The sequence below is a fragment of the Heptranchias perlo genome, chromosome 2 (assembly GCF_035084215.1).
Source record: "Heptranchias perlo isolate sHepPer1 chromosome 2, sHepPer1.hap1, whole genome shotgun sequence".
NCBI classification, from domain to species: domain Eukaryota; kingdom Metazoa; phylum Chordata; class Chondrichthyes; order Hexanchiformes; family Hexanchidae; genus Heptranchias; species Heptranchias perlo.
The window spans coordinates 121,385,084-121,404,984 of NC_090326.1; the positions used below are offsets into that span (position 1 = coordinate 121,385,084).

A 19,901-nucleotide genomic window follows, 5' to 3' on the forward strand; every position below is an offset into this window, starting at 1 on the left:
CTCAGATAAGCATCCCTTCCACTTATTTTAGAGGATTTTTTTGTTAAATGACAAATCAAAATGAAGGGCCAAGATCCAGTACAGTCAAAAAGAGCAATGAAGAACACAGGTAAATCAGGAAATAGTGATTAGATGACACAAAGCTTGGGTTTTAAAAGCTAAAGATTTTAGGAGGAGGGGAAGATTGAAGAAGGTAAGAAGTTCCAACAGTTTTCAAGTCCTGTAAAAAAGTGAGTTAGAGTTAAAGACAGTAAGTGAGTCTTGATTTCAACACAATGAGGATGGAGAGAGCAGGCAAAGCAAGTCTTTCTAGCTTACAAGGAAAGAGGAAATTTAAGAGGTGTGCAGATCATAATAACATCAATAAAATAGAGAAAGACAAGTAATGTTGAGAGAGGTTGGCAGCATTGTGAGGGAAGCATTGTCTATTCAATGACATAACCTGGTATTGTAAGATTCTTTACATTCAATGACAAGCTTCTTTTTATCCTGTACAGCAGTGTGAAAAAGGTGCTAATGAGTGGGGAGATCTTATTGCAATCTAGGGAACAAAGGATCAGACCTCACGAGCATAAAACTTGATGCTGGTCAAAATCGTTGAAAAGGATGGAGCAATAGAATTACATAGAATTTACAGCATAGAAACAGGCCATTTGGCCCAATTGGTTTATGCTCCACACGAGCATTCTCCCATCCCTCTTCATCTAGCCCTACAGCATATCCTTCTATTCCTTTCTCCCTTATGTACTTATCCAGCTTCCCCTTAAATGCATCTATGCTATCTGCCTCAACTACTCCTTGTGGTAGCAAGTTCCACATTCTAATCACTCTCAATAGAGGAATATTCTTTGCCAATGATGTCAAAATTAGAGTTGGGTGGGGAAAGTGAGTCTGGAAGGTCAGCTTTCTATTTACAAGAACTATCAAGGAGGAGAATCCCAGAGCAGAGCATTCTGGCTCCTCCTTGCTCACTAGGAAACTAAAAAAAATATTTAAACTTTACTTGCTTGGCCTCTTCTGGCTCTCGATCCAGGCCCTAGCAGGTTTGGCCTGAGCGGGGAAGCTATCACCTCATCGGAACCCGATCTGAATATTTAAAGAGGACCCCTCCGGCTTGTGGCAGGTCTCCTTGCTGCCTGCAATTTTAAATTGCAGTCTGTCAGACTGGGGTGGGAAAAGAGTGAGTAAGTCCCCTGCTCCTTTTTAACTGGCCCCCTGCCTGGTTTCCACCAGGTGGGGGAATTAAAATCGAGGCCACAATTTTTTTTAATGCCCCAATGATTTTTCTCCTGAATTGCTCGCAGCAATGTCCAGGAGATTAATCTATAATTCCTTTCTAAGTTTCTTTTATATCTAGAGTTCGGGTAGCCAGATGCAGGGAGGGAGCAAGACAGATGAATGGCTGATGGAAAACAGCGGCAGGGAGGCCTAGATGGTGGAAGTATTTTAAAAAATATTTCAAAAGAATGTTTTAAAAGTCACCAAAATAATATAAAAATACAAAACAAAAATATAAACCGAGAAAAAAAACACAACTTTAAAACCATACCTTCATAGAAACCAACATGGCATTGGTGCTGGAAGACAAAAGCTGAGCTATTTTTGCTTCACAACGGCACCCGGTGGCCAGAGCATGAAACTGTAGGCAGACTCAAATCAAGCTTTTAAAGTAGGGTATAGCAGAGTCACAGATTTCTGAGAATGAAAAATGTGACAAAGGTCTAAATGCTCGAAATTAGAAAACCCCACTTTAGTGCCACCTACAGGCAATTAGAAATGTAACAAGGGCGTAGTCACAATTAATGTTGAAAAATTCATAAGGAAGGTAACAGGACACACTGATTTTAATAATATATAGATTTGTTCCCCTGCTTTGGGTCTTCCCACATAAGACACTGAAGATGGTAGACAAAATACTCTTTGATTTCTACCAATGTCACTCTTGAGCAGATTTTCAGCCCACAGTGAATACCCATAGTTAATGACCAAGGCAGCTGAAGCCGATTAAGAGTATCTACAGTGAGGAGGACAGTAACAGACTTCAGGAGGATATAGACAGACTGGTGAAATGGGCAGGCACGTGGCAGATGAAATTTAATGCAGGGAAGTGTGAAGTGATTCATTTTGGTAGGAAGTATGAGGAGAGGCAATATAAACTAAATGGTACAATTTTAAAGGGGGTGCAGGAACACAGACATGGGGCTGTACACAAATCTTTGAAGGTGGCAGGACAAATTGAGAAGGCTGTTAAAAAAGCTTATGGGATCCGTGGCTTTATAAAGAGAGGCACAGAGTACAAAAGTAAGGAAGTTATGCTAAACATTTATAAAACACTGGTTAGGTTCCAGTTGTAGTATTGTGGTCAATACTGGGCACCAAGCTTTAGGAATGATGTTAATGCCTTAGAGCGGGTGCAAAAGAGATTTAATAGAATGGTGCCAGGGATGAAAGACTTTAGTTATGTGGAAAGACTAGAGAAACTGCGGTTGTTCTCCTTAGAGCAGCGAAGGTTAAGGGGAGATTTGGTTAAGGGGAGTGTTCAAAATCATGATGGGTTTTGATAGAGTGAATAAGGAGAAACTGTTTCCAGTGGCAGAAGGGTCAGTAACCAGAGGACACAGATTTAAGGTGATTGGCAAAAGAACCAGAGGCGACATGAGGAAAACATTTTTTATGCAGCGAGTTGTTATGATCTGGAATGCACTGCCTGAAAGGGTGGTGGAAGCAGATTCAATAGTAACTTTCAAAAAGGAATACTTAAAGGGGGAAAATTTGCAGGGCTATGGGAAAGAGCAGGGAGTGGGATTAATTGGATAGCTCTTTCAAAGAGCCGGCACAGACACGATGGGTCAAATGGCCTTATAAGCTATAGCATTCTATGATTTAAGGGTGACAAAATGATCATAAATATGCCAAGAATAGTTGGAGTATAGTACAGTACTGTTATACTCCACCTCTCTTACTATTTCAGTGCTCGCCTGACTGGCCTCCCACCTTGCAGCTTTTTGAGTTTATTCAAACCTCTGCTGCCCATATCCTAACTTGCACCAAGTCTCATTCACCCATCACCCCTGTGCTCGCAGACTTACATTGACTACCGGTTCCGGGAACGCCTCGATTTTAAAATTCTCATCCTTGTTTTCAAATTCCTCCCTGGCCTTGGCCCTCCCTATCTCTAACCTCCTCTAGCCCTTCAACACGCTGAGATCTCTGCACTTCTCCAATTCTGGCTTCTTGCGCATCCCCGATTTTAATTACTCCACCATTGGCGGCCGTGCCTTCAGCTACCTAGGCCCTAAGTTCTGAAATTCCCTCCCTAAACCTCTCCATCTCTCTCTCCTCCTTTTAAGACACTCCTTAAAACCTACCTTTTTGACCAAGCTTTTGGTCACCTGTCCTAATATCTCCTTATGTGGCTCGGTGTCAAATTTTGTTTGATAATTGCTCCTGTGAAGCACCTTGGGACGTTTTACTACGTTAAAGGCGCTATATAAATGCAAGTTGTTGTTGTTACATGCTGGAAGGCCAATGTACTGTGCCACCACATATCTCAGTCAGACTACGTATTATATTCAATACAGGTAGCTGAAGAATGAATTGAGCATGTACTTTTTTTGCACAGCTACAGGCTGCAGCTTGAATTAACTATTTTCATTGCAAAGCACATCATGCAGCATATGGTCCCGTGCCGCCTTTATAGTGCAGTTTTTCTTTAACAAGTGATTGCCAGCACCAAAACTGAGTGCAACAAGTACTACAAAAACCCAGCACATGAAAACCCGGAGTTGTATTGTGTTGCTCAGCCCTGGTCCCGTGCTACTAGAATTGACACAAACGTAGAAAGTGGAGGGGAAATAAACACACACACTCGGAAATCCAGCCCACAGCCCTGGACTCGCCTCTCCTCTACCGGATACAAGCTGTCATCAGTTTTGTGCGGAACCAGCTCTAGGTCTCTCTCTACCCCAAATACTGGCTTTGCATTTGGTGTTACATAGTGGCATTGTGAGTGAATCAGGTTAAATGCTGCTAGATATTATGCTTAGGGGAGGGAAAAAAATTAAAGTTCTTTTTCCTCAGAAAAACTAGTTTAAAAAAAGCCACGGCAACAACCCTGGAAAAGATCTGAATAACTGTGTGGAGCCCGATATTATCCTCATTCAACAGGTGAGCTGCTGCTCATGTGCACGGAAACCGACTGTCAACTTGTTGCATAAAGACAATTGTCAGCAAATAAGCTGTGGCCTAAACTTAAAGCAATGTGCGCTTTATATGCCTTTTTTTCCCTCAAATGCTGTAAATGAAGGTGCTTAGGTGTGGCGCATATCATTGTAAAAATTCACAAACTGCCTGGGATAGGTTTTTCTGATTATTGCTTATACTAATCCTTTCTAAGTGAATCAGGCCAGAACTCACCATTCAATACCCACTGAAAAACGATGAAATCTCATTCATTTTTAGAAATGAATGAGTTAATACCCTGGTCGCAGTTCAACCTCCTGTAAGAAAATTGTAGTCAAGTTTTCAGAAAGTAATAGGTTTCGGACATCTGTACGTTGTTCTGTGAGATGTGATGGATTATTGTTTGTGGCACACCTCCACTGCCAATTTACACGTCTGCTGATTGTGCTTCATGCAGAATAATTAAAAAAAAACTCATCTACTCCCAACCAAAAGGCCACATGTTCAAATCTCACAGTTGCCTGTCAATCAAAAAAGCTTGCCTCAAATAAAAGTGTTTCGACAGTACTGCAAGATGGAATGCTAGAGTGGAAATGTCCCATAGAAAGGGAGAATTGGAGATCCTCCAATTTACCCTGCTCGGCTTTGCCTCTTGTTGCCTAATTATATGGCAGCACTATCATTAGCCTGCAATTCAAAACATTTTCCTTTCCAGCTGGAGAAAGATGAATGGTGTTGAGCAGCCTGTAAGGGGGATGAATTGGATTACAATTGTGGAGCACATGTTGCCTTTGGTTCTTGTAGGAACATTACTAATGACATTTAAGAGGAATCCATTTGAAACTTTTTATCGTTTTTCTTACTAGTTAAAAAGGTCTCAACATTCCCAATTGCTGCAGAGCACGAATTAACAAAGTAAATAGAACGCTGAACTATATAATCAAAACAGCTCAAATACAAGTTGGGAAAGTCATGCTTAAACTGTACAGTGCTCTGGTCAGACCACAGCTTCAGAACTGTGTGCAGTTCTGGTTACTGAGACACAGGGGAGATATTTGAATCCTGGAGGTAGTGCAAAGAAGAGCCACAAGATTGATTCTTAGGATCAGAGCTATGAAGACCGGAGAAACTTGGGTTTTTCAGTCTTGAAAGGAGGTGACTGAGAGGACTGTAACAAAAATGGAGTATCTTGTCCGTGGTCTATTTTTCTTTTCCTTTACTACAATAACTTGCATTTATATAGTGCTTTTAACGTAGATAAACGTTCCAAGGCACTTTATAGAGGCATAATCAGAAAAAGAAAAAGGAAGCCATTACCAAGGTCTTAGTTTAAAATAGGTTCATTTTAAAAAATACCACCCCTAAAATGGAAACTGCATATTCAGTTTAAAAAAAGTGTATCTGATTCTGATTCAAGATTGGAGCGAGCTATAGAATTCTGCATCAAAAAAAAGGGTCTTTAATATAATAAAAATTTTAATTGAAAGGTTGTTAGTGTAGTGGTCCCACCACATTTCTTGTAACTATTTGCATAGTATTTTGCATGGCTTTTGGCTATGGCAGATTTCAGTCTGTCACTTCATTTGTCTGGTTTGCAAGTATTTTAACTTGTGAAGGAGTGGGTACAATTCTACATTTCCTGCCTGCAGTCCTGAATAGGAAGATCCTATGGTCAAAAAGAAGCCAAATCCCCTATTTGCTATGAGAGAATTTTTTTTGGAAGTAAATTAATTAAAATGATGTTTCTCCCAGTGATATATTATCTGCTGCTACTGGGAGGAAGTTTTAAAATATAAAAAAAAATAATTTATTTCTATGTCTGTTTTGCCAAATGTCCCTTTTTCAGATGAAAAATGCAAAATACTGGAAAATGCACCAAATAAAATGTTGGAAGTTGACTTCCTAGAAAATAAATCTAGTAAATTCAACACAGGCATCCACCTTCAACCATTCATATTTTATTTAACCTACAATGTGAATGAAGGAATTTTGGGTGTATTTACCATTTAAATTACAAGCCCATGTCTTATTGTACTTAGAAAGTAACTACTTGCTTTCATGTATCATAGGCTTATATTCAGGGCAGTTTTTAGTTATCGATCTTTTTATGGCTGTGTCAGCTTTTGCTAGTTTTTCTGGGTTAGTAAGTCAGCTACTTATCCAGATTAGAATAAATATTTTAGAGATTTGTTGGAGCATGGAATGCTTTGCCACAGGCAGTAGTTGAGGCTGAGATCATTGTATCTTTTGAAAGAAATGCGGATAAATATTTGAAACAGAGGAAGATACATGGCTACAGGGAGAGATCAGGGCAGTGGGATTCGCTTTGGATTGATCTTGCAAAGAGCTGGCACAGCAGTGAGGCTGAATGATCTTCTTCTATGCTGTAAACTTCTATGGCTCTATGTTTTTATAAGATTAGCCTGATTGCAAAGAGGCCAGAGAAAAGAACTACTTCCAATGCAATGGACAAGCATGCCAAACAGATACATCTCCCTGAATATGTTTTCTGTAGCTGTAAGAACAGAGGAAAAGACAAGTAGAGCAGTTTAAATGATGATTGTACCAGTTGGGAGCAACATCCTCTTTAACAGGGATAGCGATCCCATATGAAATACAAATAATACATGACAGGATCAGGGACGTATCACCTTTCCACTTCAATTATTGTCCATCAGTTGATACCAACTTATCTGAAGGTATTATTTCCTCGCCATCCTAGAAAAAGACACTGGGAGTAATTTTGACTTTGTGCAATAGTATAAAATGGATGGTAGCAAATCGATAGCCTGCTTTACATCTGTTCAATAAATAAAATTCGGCAGAAATGCAAAACAGGTTGTCAATTCACCACCGCTCATTTTACACTAATCGCACAAAATCGAAATTCCCCCCACTGTAGCTCGAAGTCTCCAAGATGTTCACAACTGTAAAGATCAGTGTTAGAACTTTTATCCTGGGAATGGCATTTATCTTGATGTGGACAAAAACCAAGGTGATTTTGATTCTAAATACCTATCACGGGTCTGTGATAAAATCCCCCATGCTATGTATACTTAGATTTCTATAGGTTGACTTGGAGCAAGCTCTAGACAACAGGGCCTCAGACTTTTCCCATTTCATCAGAATGATGGCTAAACATTACAACAAAACATAAAAGACTTATCTGATACAAAATAAAATGTTATATTACCATGCAGGGAGATCATGTAATGTTGTTTGCTATTTTGTATCTGTTTGATGCCAGATTTAGCTCTGGCATTGGCATGGGTAGCAAGTGGCCCAAAGTGGGAATGAAAAGAAATAACTGAAGTGGCCTGCATGGCCAATTTTCCCTGCCTGGATTAAAAGATGAATTAATTGCCCATGGATCTCAGTAAACAGCCTAAATGCGATAACCAAAGCCAAACTTCATAAAAGTAAAATGAAAACAACTGACTCTGATGGCAGACTTGTCAGTATCAGATAGCGTGTTAACTGATGGGAGCCTTGATTCACTCCATGCCTTGAGGAAACATAAGTAGTGAATGTCATCAATCACACAATGCTTCAGGATAAAACCCATTTGATTAGGGTCACCTGGGAAAGGTGAAGCTTTCTTTAGTCTTGTGATGAAGACTATGACGTAGAACCTTCAGTCCATATTGATAAGGGAGATGGACTGGTAACTACAAGGCAATTGAAAAGCATCAGGAAAGAATCCCAGCTTTGAGTAAGCCATGCTGTTAAATTTGTGAATGAAAATCTTGAAGAATCCCGAGGAGAAATCTTTTGCCTGATCATTATGCAGTGTGACGATCGGTTGTTTCATAGAATCATAGAAGTTTACAACATGGAAACAGGCCCTTCGGCCCAACATGTCCATGTCGCCCAGTTTATACCACTAAGCTAGTCCCAATTTCCTGCACTTGGCCCATATCCCTCTATACCCATCTTACCCATGTAACTGTCCAAATGCTTTTTAAAAGACAAAATTGTACCCGCCTCTACTACTGCCTCTGGCAGCTCGTTCCAGACACTCACCACCCTTTGAGTGAAAAAATTGCCCCTCTGGACCCTTTTGTATCTCTCCCCTCTCATCTTAAATCTATGCCCCCTCATTATAGACTCCCCTACCTTTGGGAAAAGATTTTGACTATCTACCTTATCTATGCCCCTCATTATTTTATAGACTTCTATAAGATCACCCCTTAACCTCCTACTCTCCAGGGAAAAAAGTCTCAGTCTATCCAACCTCTCCCTATAAGTCAAACCATCAAGTCCCGGTAGCATCCTAGTAAATCTTTTCTGCACTCTTTCTAGTTTAATAATATCCTTTCTATAATAGGGTGACCAGAACTGTACACAGTATTCCAAGTGTGGCCTTACTAATGTCTTGTACAACTTCAACAAGACATCCCAACTCCTGTATTCAATGTTCTGACCAATGAAACCAAGCATGCTGAATGCCTTCTTCACCACCCTATCCACCTGTGACTCCACTTTCAAGGAGCTATGAACCTGTACTCCTAGATCAAAAGGTTTGGTCTCGTTCAAAGAGAGTTTCTCATCCAGCGTAACTCTCTGCCTGGTGGGCATGGAGAATCTATGACACTGTACTTAAATATGTGAAGTATGAAGTACAGAACATGCACAAAATGTCTTCTTGTTGTCAGTTATCGCTGAGCCAGAAGTACGTATTGATGTTCACATAAATTGGACTGTCCTCTTTCAGACACTGAAAGCAAAGGAAACTCACAGTCTATTCCCTGTTCATATTCAATGGCCTAATGGGCAACTTGTTAAATATTGAGAAATGTAAGGAAAATGCAACATTTGGTGATGCTCACTCACAAAACATAGAAAATATCATACTTTTTATGGAGCTACTGGTGAAGGTAAATAGAATGTGAGGATCTATTTGGTGATTCATTAAATTGAAGTCCAGAGAAATTATACTGACATTCAACAAAACATAAGGGAGTGGTGCACAGTACTACTTCCAGTTATAGTCACCATCATTCTAAAAATAAAGACACACTGGAAGGGTTCAAAGAAGGCAATATGGGTCACATCAGATCTTAAATCAATGAACTGTAAAGAGATGCTAAGGGACTTAAATCTGTTTTCAATGAAACAAGACACATGGGGATTGGGGTATGAGGCTCCAAGTTTTAAAAAAAATCATAATGGGGAATCAATAGGATAGATGTGGAGAAATTATTTGTGTGGAACTAGAATTAAAGTAGGGCATACAGATAAAATCGAAGAACCACATGCTAAATGTTGCTTCAGTAACTAATCACTCTCATGAGTTAAAATATGGAATAGACTACCACTTAGCCAAGCAAATGCAGACAGCAGACATCCAGTGAAGAAAATGTGAACACATTACTGAAACAGCAAAAAATAGATGATCATGGGCTTTATGCCAATGCAAGAGGGAGATGATAGGGGTCTTTGGTTCTGAATATGAACCTAAACTACGGGGCAGCCCAAGTAGGCTGAAAGGCCTTTTCTCGTACTTGGATTTCTACGCTCACCTTCCTGTAATATGATTCTCCATCAGTGTATTATATTACTATGCTTTTACACCTTTTCCATTTTGCCACAAATCAGGAACATTAGAAGACAAGATTTTGCACACAGGGGAAGAGAACAGACTGCTAGCTATCGTTTTATTACATAAAGAATAGAATTGTAGCTATTATACAAAATAGCAGATGGTAGAAAGTGTGTTAGAGAGCTGTAACTCAATCTTAGTGAACAGAGGATGTTAATAAACTCGCTGAGCTTTGTCTCCTGGTTTATGACATAATCTGAATCTCCCACTAGTGTTAACTATTTTTCTTTGTACTCGTTTGAAATGGGCAAAAGATATCCATTTGGATTTTATGGGGAAAGATTGTATCTGTTCGTTAATTGTAGCAAAATAGCTACTGTATTCTTTATACTCTGGTTTCCAGTTTTAATGAATAGCAGATGAAATCTTCCCCAAGTAAATGAGAAAAGTACGGTTAAATCTTCATATTGTGATGTGATTAAAAGATCAATTATGCCTGCAAGTATCAATCTGCCAGAGACAATGCATCTTGCTCATCTTTGGAGAACCTTTCTAGCAGACAGAATTTAAGCATGTTTGTTACTCAATACCAAGCCTATAGCAGAAATACCATGGCAGAAAGCATTATCTTGATAGCCCCAGTGAATTATTATAGCAAAGAACGCTTTTCCAAAAACAAAGAAAAACAATTTCAGAGAATTGAAGCTGATAGTATCCAGAAATAGATACCTTCCTGTGGGACAAGCCTCAGTGTAATTACACATCTCTGCACAATTCTCCAAAGGAAAAGATAACAAAGCGTTTTGGCAAAACAGACATTTTGGGGAAATGTAAATAAAAGGATTTGCAGCATCCTGTTTAAAACCTGCATGTCTGAAATGCACTTATATTGGGGCAGGGTGATCCTCTTTACAAATTCTTAAAAATATTTAACTTATGAATAAGTAGAATACAATATTTATAGAGCAGTGGGTTACCTTTTTGGTTTTTGTTAGGTATGTCCTGGCAGAGTCCTTGAAAGATGCATCCTCATCTGGCTTCTCCGCTTGAAGATAACAAACCCAACCCAGCAGATACCAAACCTACAAGACAAGTGCATTCTTCAGGTCATCTATTTTGCAATTATAGAGAATTGGTTACAGAAAGACTTCATCAATAACTGTCAGAACAAAGCCTGCATGTTGTAATGTAATGCATACAGTCAGACCCTTAGAGAATGTATTTTACCTGTTAACTAATCTTCACTTCTGCAAATGGATAAAATATTATAAGACACTTTGTATTGTTTTATGTTGTTTGAAAGTTTCAGAGCTTATGCTTACCATTCCATTACTTAGAATACACGACAATATGATGAATAATATAAAACCACTATTTTTACCATAGTTATTAGAAGGCTAAAATAATTTGGAAGACACACATTTCTAGCTTGACAAGTCTCCTTTTCTTCAGGTAATTAAAATGGTTATGCAGTAGTTCCACCAGCTATATTAATTACATTCTCTCAAAACGCAAAATGCTTCAACTGCAATATGATGTAGATCTGTTCAGATAATATTTAGTGCATTACATTAAATAACTGATTTTCACTTGTGTTTTTCTCACTAGAATTCTGGTAATAACACACATAATGAACAGAATAATACCCGCTAGTGATTACAGTCTGCTGTTGCCACGCTGTTCTTATATTCATTAACAACAGCCCTGCATACAAAAGCGACAAAGATAAACTAATACAATTACCATCTTGTCAAACTGATGACTTTTCACTTCATTGAAGTGTGCATTTGGCTATAATTGGGGAGCCTCGTTTACCAATGGATCATTTACTCAACTCACCTTGTCAAGAAAAGACCAGTACTTTATCGGATATGTGTTCAGTTTGAGCAAAACATTTTGCAGCTCAAAGGCTCCAAGTTGTTCAACCTGGTTGACTACATTTACTAAATTTTAAGCAATAATAGAAGATCTCCTGTGGCATTGCTCATAGTGACTCAGAGGATACAATATTTTATAATGACAGGAGCATTGTACCATGTAACACACAATATATTAAATTTAATTCATCTCCTGTGGCATTACTCACTGTCTCAAGAACTGATACATCTCTTCCAGTAAATCTCCGTATTTCTCGTTGTCTAATTCTTATTCTGTAGCTCTCTCCGTTGTTGCTCTGCATCCTTTTTCTCTCCCTCTCTGCATGGTGCTTGCAAACTTTTCTCATTGTGATGTGTATCACTCTGACTATTTTTCATTATTTCTGTCTCACTCTTTATACAAGCCTCTCCTTCCTCTGCCTCCTTTCCTTACATTTATCTAATGTCTGTGTGGCCTTTCTATATGTTCCTTTGTTGATGCATTCAATATTTATCTCTTCATTTTCTTTTAAGGTTTAAGGCACAAAGAAAATGGGAAGGAACATGCACCATGTTAGAGGCAGGGGTGCAGTGAGGCTGTCAAAGAGATGCTGCAACACGGGGCAGTTAAGAGAGAAGGTGGGCTCAGGGCTAGGCCAACAGGGACTGAGAGGGCCAGGAGAAGCAAAGAATTGGGGTAGGAGTATAAAAAGGAATGGGGTGGATGGGGCCTTGACCTGCGAGAGAGGACTGGAAGCCAAGAGGAATTGCGGGGCGAATTTGGTGGGATTGTGGTCTGAGTCTTGGGAAGACGTTGGAGATGGTTGGCTCTGGTAGCACTCATAGGTGGGGTGAGGGATGGGAGTAATTGTGGGATGGGGTGTGAGGCCCGGGGGAACTGGGGGTGAGGGAGGCATGTACCTGGAAATACTCAATCAGATATAGAGTTAGCCATCCATCCAAAACCCTCAGCCTCTCATGCCCATCGAGGTAACAATACACTTGCTCCTCTTTCACTTAGTTCCATTAATCTCCTCCTCCAATTTTGTGTGTCTGACTCTCTCCTCCACTTCTGCCTCACTTACTCTCACGCTTGATTTCTCATTCTCATCCTCCTATAATTCTCGTTTTCTCTCATGCTTTAATTTCTCATTCTCTGAATGTGGTTGGGGCGAGCCTGACTGCAGTGGACTCCTGGTGGGTGGGGGCATACAAGGAACAACTTGGAATAGATTAGACCATTGAAAGGAAGTCAGGTTGAGTGAAGTCCCAGCGGGGAGCAACTTAGATCATCAGAATTTCAGCAGAGACAATGGTCCCGATATTTACGGGGAGGGTGGGGGTGAGGTCGAAAACGGCCGAAGAACCCGGCAAGTCCGGGGTCGTGGAGGAGGAGTGTGAGATATTGGATGGGATAAACACAGTGAGAGAGGAAGGATTAAGGGGGTTAGCATCTTTGAAAGTAGCTAAATCACCAGGCCCAGACGAAATGTGTCCCAGGTTGTTAAAAGAAGCAAGGGAGGAAATAGCGGAGGTTCTGACCATCATTTTCCAATCCTCCCTGGCTACAGGCGTGGTGCCGGAGGATTGGAGGGCTGCTAACATTGTATCATTGTTTAAAAAGGGAGAAAAGGATAGACCTAGTAATTACAGACCAGTCAGTCTAAACTTTGGTGGTGGGCAAATTATTGAAATCAATTCTGAGAGACAATATAAACCTTCATTTAGAAAGGCACAGATTAATCAAAGACAGTCAATGTGGATTTGTTAAGGAAAGGTCGTGTCTAACTAACTTGATTGAATTTTTAGAGGAGGTAACAAGGAGGGTCGATGAGGGTAGTGCGTTTGATACAGTCTACATGGATTTTAGCAAGGCTTTTGACAAAGTCCCACATGGCAGGCTGGTCCAAATAGTAAAAGCCCACGGGATCCAAGGGAAAGTGGCAAATTGGATCCAAAATTGGCTCAGTGGCAGGAAGCAAAGGGTAATAGCCGACGGGTGTTTTTGTGATTGGAAGGCTGTTTCCATTGGGATTCGCAGGGCTCAATACTAGGTCTCTTGCTTTTAGTGATATATATTAAATGTTTAGACTTAAATGTAGGGGGCATGATTAAGAAGTTTGCAGATGATACAAAAATTGGCCATGAGGTTGATAATGATGAAGAAAGCAGGAAGATATCAATGGACTTGTCAGGTGGGCAGATGGAATTCAATCCGGAGAAGTGTGAGGTAATGCATTTGGGGATGGCAAACAAGGCAAGAAAATACACAATAAATGGTAGGATACTGAGAAATGTAGAGGAACAGAGGGACCTTGGAGTGCATGTCCACAGATTCCTGAAGGTAGCAGTATAGGTAGATAAGGTGATTAAGAAAGCATACGGAATACTTTACTTTATTAGCCGAGGCACAGAATATAAGAGCAAGGAGGTCATGCAAGAACTGTATAAAACACTAGATAGGCCACAGTGTGAGTACTGCGTACAGTTCTGGTCACCACATTACAGGAAAGATGTGATTGCACTAGATAGGGTACAGAAAAAAATTACGAGAATGTTGCCAGGACTGGAGAATTTTAGCTATGAGGAAAGACTGGATAGGCTGGGGTTGTTTTCTTTGGAACAGAGGAGGCTGAAGGGTAATTTAATTGAGGTGCATAAAATTATGAGGGGCCTAGATGGAGTCGACAGGAAGGACCTATTTCCATTAGCAGAGAGGTCAATAATCAGGGAGCATAGTTTTAAAGTGATTGGTAGAAGGATTAGAGGGGAGTCGAGGAAATTTTTTTTCACCCAGAGGGTGGTAGGGGTCTGGAACTCACTGCCTGAAAGGGTGGTAGAGGCAGAAACCCTCATCACATTTAAAAAGTCCTTGGATATGCACCTGAAGTGCCGTAACCTACAGGGCTATGGACCAAGTACTGGAAAGTGGAATTAGGCTGAGTAGCTCTTTTTCGACTGGCATCGACACGAAGGGCCGAATGGCCTCTTTCTGTGCCATAAATTTTCTATGTTTCTATCTTAGTGGCAGGACCTCATTAACATTTTGTAGGTTCGTCTCCCGCCCGGCAGTTGGTCAACTAGACAACCTGACCGGCGGGCGGGAGGAAACAACCCCTTGGGGACGGTCCACAGCCATCGGGAGGGGGATGATGCCCATGATTAGGGGGGGTGGGGGGGCTGGCAAACGGGGCTGGGGCTGGCAATCGGGGCGAGGGGAGGCCGAAGGCTTCCTTGAGAGGCTGAGGGGGGGGGGGGGGCGGAGCACTCCTGCTCCTCCTGGCCTACAAAGAACGCTGAAAGAGAGAATTACCTTGGGGAGCCGGCAGCTTCTGCCTCAGTTCTGCTGCCAGGAATCCCTCAGCTCCCAACTCCCTTTCACTGCCATGTTTCCCGACCCCTGGGAAACCCGTACAGCAGAGTAAATTTCAAATCGGGCTCCTAGCTGCACTGTGGGAGCTTGATTTAAATATATTAATTAATTGTTCCGCCTGAGACCCCGATATCCGCCGCTGTAAAAAAGGCAGTGTTAGGGCCACCTTGCGGGTATTTCACTTTTAAACACACCCCCCACTCCTCTGTCATGGAGGGGGGGGCGGTTATTATCAAGGCCAACGAGCAGTGGATTATTATGATTGACATGGACAGCAATCAGAAGGAACCAAGACATTTGCATAAAAAAATTGTCAATAAAGTCCAGCCCAATAATTCAAACTCCAGCCAAATACCTCTGACACAGGAATAGATCTCTTCAAGAAAACAATTCCAAAGATCAACAATATATGAGCAACTCTATGAATAAGAATAGGCAGTTTATTCTAAATTGCTTACTTTCTGTGGGTTTCATTTGTTATAAATGTTAATTTACTGATAAATTTTCAAGAAGTTCAAACCAAATTCACAAAATTATTTAAATGATTTAATTAGTTTCTTCCTGCTACTTTCAGCTTGAAATTGGTACCATTAAAAAAAAGTGATTTAATTCCTTAGTTTTCTGCTGCTTACATTGAGTCCACAGCACCGAAATAGGCCATTTAGCCCAACTGGTCTATGCCAGCGTTTAGGCTCCACACAAGCCCCCTCCCACCCTACTTCATCTAACGCTATCACCATACCCTTCTATTCCTTTCTCCCTCATGTGTTTGTCTAGCTTCCCCTTAAATGCATCTATACCTATCTCCTTGTGGTAGATCGTTCCACATTCTAACCATTCTTTGGGTAAAGAAGTTTCTCCTGAATTCCCTATTGGTTTATTAATGACTATCTTATATTTATGACCTCTAGTTTTGGACTCCCCCACAATCGGAAACATTTTCTCTACGTCTATCCTATCAAAACCTATTATCTTAAAGACCTCTATCAGATTTCTATTTGGAGAAAAGAGCCACAGCCTGTTTAGCCTTTCCTGATAAAGGTTCTGGTTCTGGTTCAGTTCTGGTATAATCTTTGTGAATCATTTTTGAACCTTCTCCGATGACTTTATATCCTTTTTGTAATATGGAGACCAGAACTGTGCATAGTACTCCAAGTGTGGTCTACCCAAGGTTCTATACAAGTTTAACATAACTTCTTTGCTTTTCAACTCTATCCCTCTAGAAATGAACCCAGTGCTTGATTTGCCTTTTTTATGGCCTTATTAACCTGCGTTGCTATATTTAATGATTTGTGTATCTGTACCCCGAGATCCCTTTGCTCCTCTATCCTATTTAGACGATGATCTAAGCAGTATGTGGCCTTCTTATTTTTCCTACCAAAATGCACCACCTCACACTTATCTATATTGAAATTCATTTGCCAATTACATGCCCATTCTGTAAGTTTATTAATGTCTTCTTGCATTTTTACGTATTCTTCCTTTGTATGAACAACACCCTCCAAATTTTAAAATTGGACTTTTGATTCCCGAGTCCAAATCATTAATGTAAATGGTGAACACAACAGTGGTCCCAGCACCGATCCCTGTGGAACATCATTTCCCACCTTTTGCCAGTCTGAGCAACTATCCTTAACCCCTACTCTCTGTTTTCTGTTTTGTAGCCAGCTTGCTATCCATTCTGCTGCTTGTTCCGACTCCACGTGCTCTGACCTTAGTTACGAGTCTACAAAGGCCTTTTGAAAATTCAAATTACATTTACAACATTACCCTTGTCTACCTTTTCTGTTACTTCTTCAAAGAATTCAATAAGGTTGGTCAAGCATGACTTTCCCTTTTGAAATCCGTGCTGACTATTCTTTATTATATTTTTAGTTTCTAGATGTTTTTCTATTACATCTTTGAGTAGGGTTTCCATTATCTTTCCTACCACTGACGTTAAGCTAATTGGTCTATAGTTCCCTGGACTTGTTCTATCTCCCTTTTTAAATATAGGAATCACATTAGCTGTCCGTCAGTCCTCTGGCACATTTCCCTTTTCTAATGAATGTTTATATATATGTAATAGTGCCTCTGCTATCTTTTCCCAACTTCTTTTAATATGCATGGGTGCAATCCATCTGGACCAGGGGTCTTATCCTCTCTAAGTTTGACTAGTTTATCAATTATCTCTCCCCTTTCTATCTTAAATAGGAACATAGGAACAGGAGTAGGCCATTTAGCCCCTCGAGCATGTTCCGCCATTCAATGGCTGATCTGTGACCTAACTCCACATACCCGCCATAGCCCCATATCTCTTAATACCTTTGGTTAACAAAAATCTATCAATCTCAGATTTAAAATTAACAATTGAGCTAGCATCAACTGCCGTGTGCAGAAGAGAGTTCCAAACTTCTACCACCCTTTGTGTATAGAAGTGTTTCCTAACTTCACTCCTGAAAGTCCTGGCTCTAATTTTTAGGCTATGTCCTCTAGTCCTAGACTCCCCAACCAGCAGAAGTAGTTTTTCTCTATCTACCCAATCAGTTCCCCTTAATATCTTGAAAACTTCGATCAAACCACCCCTTAATCTTCTAAATTCCAGGGAATACAACCCTAGTTTGTGTAACTTCTCCTCGTAATTTTACCCTCGGTGTCCAGGTAGCATTCTAGTAAATCTACGCTGCACTTGCTTCAAGGCCAATATATCCTTCCTAAGCTGCGGTGCCCAGAACTAAACACAGTCCTCCAGGTGTGGTCTAACCAGGGCTTTGTATAGATGTAGCATTACTTCTACCCCCTTTTATTCTAGTCATAGCATAGTATCATAGTAGGTACAGCACAGGAGGAGGCCATTGGGCCCATCATGCCTGTGCTGGCTCTTTGAAAGAGCTATCCATTTCATCCTATTCCCCTGCTCTTTCTCCATAGCCCTGTAAATTTTTTCCCTTCAAGTATTTATCCAATTCCCTTTTGAAAGTTACTATTCAATCTGCTTCCACCACCCTTTCAGGCAGTGCATTCCAGATCATTACAACTCATTGCGTAAAAAAAATGTTTCCTCATGTTGCCTCTGGCTCTTTTGTAATCATCTTAAATCTGTGTCCTCTGGTTACTGAACGTTCTGCCACTGGAAACAGTTTCTCCTTATTTAATCTGTCAAAACCGTTCATGATTTTGAACACCTCATCCCTCGCACCTAGTAAATCTCTTCTACACCCTCTCTAAGGCCTTGACATCCTTCTTAAAGTGTGACGCCCAGAATTGAACATAATATTCCATCTGAGGCCTAACCAGTGTTTTATAAAGGTAGTTTCTTTGCTTTTGTACTCTATGCCTCTATTAATAAAGCCCAGGATCCCATATGCTTTTTAAATAGCCATCTCAACTTGTCCTGCCACCTTCAAAGATTTGTGCACATACACCCCCAAGTCTTTCTGTTCCTGCACCCACTTTAAAATTGCACCATTTAGTTTATATTGCCTCTCCTCATTCTTCCTACCAAAACGCATCACTTCACACATCTCTGCATTAAATTTCATCTGCACGTGTCCGCCCATTTCACCAGTCTGTCTATGTCCTCTTGAAGTCTATCACTATCCTCCACATTGTTTACTGCATCTCCAATTTTCGTGTCATCTGCAAATTTTGAAATTATACCCTCTATACCCAAGTCCAGGTCATTAATATATATCAAAAAGAGCAGTGGTCCTAATACTGACCCCTGGGGAACACCACTATATACTTCCCTCCAGTCTGATAAACAACCGTTCACCACTACTCTCTGCTTCTGCAGTTCTGACGAAGGGTCATCGACCTGAAACATTAACTCTGTTTCTTTCTCCACAGATGCTGCCTGACTTGCTGAGTATCTCTAGCATTTTCTGTTTTTATTTCGGATTTCCAGCATCCGCAGTATTTTGCTTTTGACTACTCTCTGCTTTCTGTCCCCTAGCCAATTTTATATCCATGCTGCCACTGTCCCTTTAATCCCATGGGTTTAATATTGCTAACAAGTCAATTATGTGGTACTTTATTAAATGCCTTTGAAAGTCCATATACACATCAACCGCACTATCCTCAGCAGTCTTCAAGATATAAAGGCCAGCATTCCATTAGCTTTTTTGATTATTTTCTGTACCTGTCCATGACATTTTAATGATCTACGTATATGGACCCCTAAGTCTCTTTGGACTTCCACTGTTTTGAGTTTTTCACCATTTAGAAAATACTCTAATCTATCGTTTTTAGATCCAAAGTGGATGACCTCACACTTGCCCACATTGAAATCCATTTGCCACAGTTTTGCCCATTCACTTAATCTATTAATATCTCTCTGTGATTTTATGCTTCCATCTACACTGCTTACAATGCTGCCTATCTTTGTGTCATCAGCAAACTTGGATATGTGGTTCTCTATCCCATCATTTAAGTCATTAATAAATACAGTGAATAGTTGAGGTCCCAACACAGATCCCTGTGGGACACGACCAGTCACATCCTGCCAATTTGAGTATCTGCCCATTATCCCTACTCCCTGTCTCCTGCCGCTCAGCCAATTTCCTAACCAGGTCAATAATTTGCCTTCAATTCCATGAGCTTCAGCTAACGGTCTCTTATGAGGTACTTTATCAAATGCCTTCTGGGAGTCCATATAAATAACATCCATAGACATCCCCCTGTCCACTACTTTAGTCACCTATTCAAAAAGTTCAATCAGGTTCGTCAGGCATGACCTACCCTTTACAAATCCATGCTGGCTCTCTCTCTGATCATTTTCAAGGTGTTCAGTCACTCTATCCTTAATTATAGATTCTAGTAATTTTCCAACAACAGATGTTAGGCTAACTGGTCTATAATTCCCTGGTTTCCCTCTCATTCACATTCCCTATGAACCAGATTATGTCTTTATCTGCGCAATATGTCGGTAAATGTAGTTGAGACCCTAAGATCAAACAAGGAATCCTTG

The 19,901-nt window shown here is 40.4% G+C and overlaps 1 protein-coding gene across 4 annotated transcripts in view; it reads right to left on the bottom strand.

Annotated features, from left to right (window-relative positions):
• The window catches only part of si:dkey-12j5.1 (uncharacterized), a 409,564-nt gene that overhangs the window by 43,477 nt on the left and 346,186 nt on the right, over window positions 1-19,901 (bottom strand). For 3 of the 4 annotated variants that reach the window (XM_068006739.1, XM_068006729.1, XM_068006764.1), the window contains one exon: window positions 10,702-10,806. In XM_068006739.1, the coding sequence (XP_067862840.1) occupies window positions 10,702-10,806 (105 nt within the window). Of the gene's footprint in view, window positions 1-130; window positions 221-10,701; window positions 10,807-19,901 lie in introns of those variants that run through there. The other variant, XM_068006754.1, reaches the window with a different exon arrangement.